Source organism: Hoplias malabaricus, chromosome Y (genome assembly GCF_029633855.1).
Source record: "Hoplias malabaricus isolate fHopMal1 chromosome Y, fHopMal1.hap1, whole genome shotgun sequence".
Lineage (NCBI taxonomy): Eukaryota > Metazoa > Chordata > Actinopteri > Characiformes > Erythrinidae > Hoplias > Hoplias malabaricus.
In genome coordinates, this window is record NC_089820.1 from 6,109,966 (window position 1) to 6,116,280 (window position 6,315).

Below are 6,315 nucleotides of genomic sequence, written 5' to 3' on the forward strand. Positions count from 1 at the left end.
CATAAACTGTTACAGAAGACCAGTGCACTGTCCCGCCAACTCTGCCTGCTAGTCCCAGGCCCTCTGCTAGAGCTGGCTAATTCCTGGGTCTTGCTTTTGATTGGTCGAGGATTCAGGTCTTCTCAGCGCTGGGTATTTTCAGATTCTAATCTTGTTACTTTCAACACACCTCCAGAGGCAGCCTTCTTTTCAATTCCAACCTCTCTCTCTCGTATACTCTGACTACTGTAATGTGGTGAAGTGCAAACAAACACTTACTTTACGCACACCCACGTACTCTTGGGGTGTTAAGTGTGCCACACAGCAAGACGCTTCCGAGTCAACGACCCGGTTTACGCACCACTGAGGAACAGAGAGCAGCCTTTCTTGCCTTTTCCCTTCCACCAAGGAATGAATGGGCCAGTTGTGTTTGCTCTTTGAACTGTAACAAATTTTCTTTGGCCATAGTCCAGCATGTTTTTAGAATTATGAGTAAAGAAAAGAAAAAAAAAACTCTTTGTGCAAGAATGTCCTTTTCTGTCTGGGCATGTTTTGTGGTTTTCGTGTATGTGAGTGCTGTGGAAATCTTGTGTTTTTAGTGTATTGTGTTGCATGTGTTGTGTTTTATTCTTAAGTCATAATTAAGAAAATATTGTTTGCTTTTCAAAAACTGTACCACAATCTTAGTCCAAAAGCTGCAGCCTACAACACTGAGTTTGAATCAGGTTTATTTATATATTTATGTATTTATTTAATATGGGATGCTCTGGGTGATTCCAGTCATTTTGCAAGTCATTTTGTTTTTGTTTTCTGCTGAATTAGAGCTATCTCAAATAAGAAGAATACAATTCAATATGTGCAATTTTAATCCATTTGATTACAGTTATCGATCAGTTGCATCCAAAAGTCAAAGAGCATTAAAAATATAATTCATACTCTTTACTGCTTAATTAAGTAGTAATATGCAGCATCATATTGACACATCATAAGTCAGTTATCAGTGCGTGGTTTAATAAAAATGAAGGCCATAAATATCAACACAATGTTTTATGGTAAATAATAATAATATAATAATAATAATAATAATAATAATGTTCTGGAAAAGTCATCCTAGTAATAATGTAGCAATAACCTAGAAATGTATTGCCAGCTAATGGCTTGTGAAGCCTTACAAACATTGTATTCCTTCCTTACTTTGTTTCTTGAGTGTGTTGTTTTTTGTGTTCTGCTGCAATTAAATATCTTTTGCTGCTGCTAGTATGCAATATTAACTCTGAAATTCTGTTTTTTCTGCGGCACACTTTCTCTCTCTCTCTCTTTTGGTAAGCTAATTTCTGAAGCAGATGAGTCTGTTGTGGTGTCTGTGTGTTTTTCAGAAATGTTCACCTGAATATATTGGTTACGTGTTGCGATTAAAGGTTTTTAAGATATATTCTCGCATTCCACACAAAATATACAAAGCCTGCTGTAATGTTTTCATACATAGATTTTTATTGATTTTTGCTACTGTCTTGAAAACCATGTCTTCTTGAAAGCCAGTAATTCCCTTTTAAATAAAAGTACAAAGAAATCAGGGATTTTCAAAAGGTGCTTGTAGTTCTTAGGAAGCCACATTTTTTCACATCTATAATCTAGAGGGCACTGCTTTACAAAGATTGCTGATGTCTGATCCCAGTCCAGTTCTTCTAAACTTTTTCCTCATATTTTCCCCTGGCTCCATCCCTTCTTCCCTACTTCCCATTATCCCATCTTCTCCGGCAGCCATCCAAGGCTTCTCCCCCACGAGGAAGATAAGAAACTTTGAGGAGGCGAGAGGCCTGGACAGGATTAATGAGAGGATGCCCCCGCGGAAGGACGGCCAACAACCACCCGGAACGACAGTCAATGAAAAGAATGGCACAGAGACTGGGAAGGCATAACAAGGGGACCATTCCTGACCCTCACATCACTCCATCGCAGTATTTGCTCTCTCTCTCTCTCTCTCTCTCTCTCTCTCTCACACACACACATATATATGCTCTCTCATGTCCTCTAGAGACAGAACCCTCGTCTGCCCCCAAGAGCAGGGGAGGGCCCAGGACATGTGGAGAGAGACAGTCCAGAGAAAAGAGAGAGAGACAATGTATTACCACGAGAGATTTTATTTATTAAAAAAAGAAATGTATTAGATGTATTTGCTAGCAGTGTTTTAAAACATGAACAAATTTTTAAGAAACACTCCAGATCACCCCCCATTCCACAGAGGCAAAGCGTTCGTGATGTGTCAAATGTGAGTCACCCACAAGAAAACTAAAGGGCCAATAGGTTATGTCCTACATCTTGCGGTGCTTGGACACAACTACGTCCAGATTCCAAATACTGATGTGCGTGATCAGTTGTACATTTGTAAGGCATTTACAGAGCAGAAGCTAAAGGGAACCATGTTAGACATCACTGAGAAGAATTCATAACTTTCATACTTTCAGAGCTTTAGTGAAAAACGATATATTTTAACACTGAAGGATCGCCAGCGTTAACTGCAGCTGCTTTTCTGTGCTAGTTTGCACAACGCTCGCATGTGTTGCTTTGTGACCAGACAAAGGAGCCATAACAAGTGGCATTTACAGCTTTGTTGGGTTATGACTTTAAAACTTTGCTGGAGGTTTTATGTTATGAGGTCATAAACAGACATGGACTATAACAGGAAAACAGTATGACGCTTTACAGCAAAGACTGCACATGACATATTAATTCTTAGATGTTTTAAACTCCGTTATCATTTACGAAGGGATGGAAGACGTTTGATATTGCAACGTACACTCGGATCCTGCTGGATCTCTCCAGCACTTTAGTCAGTGACTGTGTGAATTACATATGTCTAATTTAAGCACTGGCGGCAGCTGAAAGTCGATGAACTCCGACTTGGCTCGGAAAAACAATCCTGAACCAAAGTTTGAGAGGAAGGGATGAGTTTTATATTGTATAATGAAGACCTGGTCTATGACGAGGTTTGGGTGCATTGTTCATACCCAAATGTACTTGAATTCATACAGCTGTTGTAGGCTACCTGTATAATCATGTAGGGAATGGACTGTACCAAATATTAAAACTAAGACGGGGGGGATGCAGTGTTATATCTGAACCCCATGCTCATACATTTTCCAATCATCAGTCCTCTGAGATGCTGTATTTTATCAAGTGCAGTACATAATGAAAGAAAGTTGATCCTGGTGTAGGTGTCACAAAGTGAATTTTGCTCTTTGGGTCTGGAACACTAAATGTATTTGCTTGCTCTTGGTTGAATGATGAAGTTGTGGCTCCCTCTGTTGGAGAGCCGAACCATCTCTCCTGAGTACAAAGGGAAATAGCATTAAGACTTATCTGTGTTTGGAAATCTGTTTTTTTTTTTTTTTTTTTTAGGGGTGGTGCATTTAAATGATGATTGACTGTGATAATGAGGCTAATTATAGTGACCAAAGTGATGAATGGGCAAGTAGCATAAATGAAAGCTAATGGTGTTCACAAGCTTCCTCTGAATTTTATGGTGTTTAAGAAGAGAATAAAACAAGCCGCTAAGCATTTTTATTGTAGAATTTTTGAAATGCTGTTTTTGAATAACAGTGGTGGTAGTACTGTTTCTTACTGTTGTGAGGCCTACTTTTAGGGTCAGTTTAGAATGAGTGTGAATGTTTCACAGTTGAGAGTTATTGGCCCAGTCCTCAAATTGCAGACCATGTTCAAGGGTGCTCATTTAAAATTCTTTACTTCTCTAGTCCATGAAAATTCACATTTTATTACGCAGAAAGGGAATTTGACCCTCCTTTAACTTCCCTTAATTTTCTTATCACTTTCCTTATGTCCAGTGCTTTACAACAGGTGATTAGGGTCAGGACATGGTAGCAGGGGTCAATTTCACAAAAGCAATTTGAGTCTCAGAAAATTTAGAAATGCAACCATGACTTCATCAATGTCCAGAAAAGACATGTATTTCCAAAAGTTTTACAGGAAAAGAAAATTCAAAAACTTAAATTTCAATGAAAGTCAATAAAAACACCCCCCCCCCCACCCCAAGTAATTTTGGAGCAATTCTATTGGTCCTTTCATCATGCTATTTTTACACAATGTGAAGGACATCTGCTGTGTTCAAATGTTGTAGTAATCTAAAAGTCTACAAAAACGGTGATAAATGTTTTTCTTTGGACAAAAACTTTTCAAAGTGAATAAAATACATCATACAAATTAGACATGATTCAAGGCCCTTATAATTGTCAAAAGTAATACTTTACATTCCTGGTGTGTAGTTTGATTTTTTTTTTTCCTCAAGTCACTGAAACAACAAATGTCACAACAGCTCATACCAGGGAACTAGAAAGCTATGCCTCATGGGTTTAAAAACTGTTTATGATCCAGAATCCAGACCAATAAATGGCCCTGGAGCAGGCTGGACATGCTGTATACATTACCATATTGATGTAAATCTAAGACAAATTCTGCGGTTCGATTAAACTAAGATTAAAATTAGCTGCTTTGTGAGACATGCTTGATCCCCTACATTCTTTAACCCTGGGGGTTATTATACAGAGCATGAATTCTCAGTTTGGGACTGTCCAGTAGGAAACTTCCTAGTTCTCTTCTTACTGGACAGGCGAACTAAGGGAAACCTAGGTGGATCTAAAAGATTCAGGGCTAGACAATCTTGGACGTTTTGCTGACCCATGATTATTTATTAATTACTATATATTTATTTTTTTTCTTAATAAAGAAGGTAAGACTAATTGGTGACAATCAGGTGTTTTGCTACAGAGTCGAAACATATACCGGACACTGTTTCCTTATAGGATTGAGTTTGTTTTGTAAGGGTAACCTTGCCCAGATCTAGTCCTAGGTGACTGCAGCAGTGCACAGTTTAGTGACTTCCCATATCATGGAGGTCGCCAAACTGTGCCCTGCTCTAACATCTCAGACTCGAACATCACAGGCTTTCTTCCAAAGTTCACACTTGCAGTTTTGTTTACATGTGTGCTTTAAGGTCAGTGTCCAATTGTCTCTCTAAACCCACAGTTAACCACTAAACCTACAGTTTAGACAACACTGAAGCAGTATTGAGTTTTTTTTTGTTTTTTTTTTAAATATCAGGACAAAAAACCTTAGAAATGTATCTCACAGAAATATGATGCCCACCTTTAAACTCATGGTTTTAACAAGTTCCTATATACTTTTAATGAACTCAGAAATATGCTGTGTTAGTGAACTCTTAAGCAGGGCCACCAAGTGTGGACTTCCGCCCAGGCCACAAATTTTGTTTAAGGGCTGAGTGCTTGAAGGGATCCCTGATATCTGTCCTTATTTTGCAGGAGTGTTTGCTTCTTTGTGAATGACTGTATTGGATCTGTCCTACTCTGTCACAGTGGGTGGCACACTTTCATTATATGTGCAATGAAAAAGTAGCTTTTTACAAGTCGGTACGATGTGAGTAATAGCATGGTAAGAATATGCTATGGTATGAAACATTTTGTTCTGTGTGGTAAAAGTTTTTTCCTTTATAAATTAAATGTTAATTTCCTAAGTGTTGCTAAATAATAATAATTCAGTACATGGACCTGTACTTCCATGTACTTTACCTAGTTCTTTCAAAAGCATATAGCGTTTTATAAAAATGAACATAATATAAATGAACACTGCTCCAGAAACAATGGAGTTATTATGCAACAGCTAGGAAACTGACATTCAATGTATTACGATAAACACCTTCTTACCATATTATTACTGTTATTACTGATTTGTAAAGTGTTACTGGAAAAGCTTAGGCAAAATTTTTTTAAAAGGTAAGGAAGGGGAAAATGGATAAGGTGGCTGGACATATCCCACACTTTGACCAGTTTATTAATACTGATACGCTTTGATTAAAGTTTAATGGATGGACAAATCCTTTTGTCATGCACTTGTAACGCAAGGCCACCATTTAATTCTTGATTTTATGTAGATGTATTACTTGAGAAAAAAGAGAAATAAAATGGAATACAGAAGAATTTGTAAATGGTCATGTATGGTTTGTTTGCTTTAACAGTTTTTTATGAAAAATTGAAATGTGTAAAATATGTAAATTCACCAGTCATTATTTTTAAAATATTTGGTTAATTTTTTTCACAGTTAAATCCTCCAGGTTTTAAAGCATTTTTGTGTAACATATTATTGTAATTAAAAGTTCAAACATTCTACATATTTTTTTGTTATTTTATGATAACTTTATAGGATTAAAAATGACAATTGGCAAAAAAAAAAACCCAACAACATTCTTTTACAGCACTCTTCTCCTTCATGGAACTCAGGGCAGTGATGAATAAATTTTCCACTACT

General features: G+C 37.2%; 1 protein-coding gene across 2 annotated transcripts in view; it reads left to right on the forward strand.

Moving 5' to 3' along the window:
• Positions 1-6,241, forward strand: part of LOC136677651 (protein phosphatase 3 catalytic subunit alpha-like) — a 58,703-nt gene extending 52,462 nt beyond the window's left edge. The window contains exon 14 of one of the 2 annotated variants that reach the window (XM_066655239.1): positions 1,750-6,241. In XM_066655239.1, coding sequence (XP_066511336.1) covers positions 1,750-1,898 — 149 coding nt within the window. In that variant the 3' untranslated portion in view covers positions 1,899-6,241. Of the gene's footprint in view, positions 1-1,740 lie in introns of both variants that reach the window. The other variant, XM_066655240.1, reaches the window with a different exon arrangement.
• Positions 6,242-6,315: the final 74 nt, after the last annotated feature.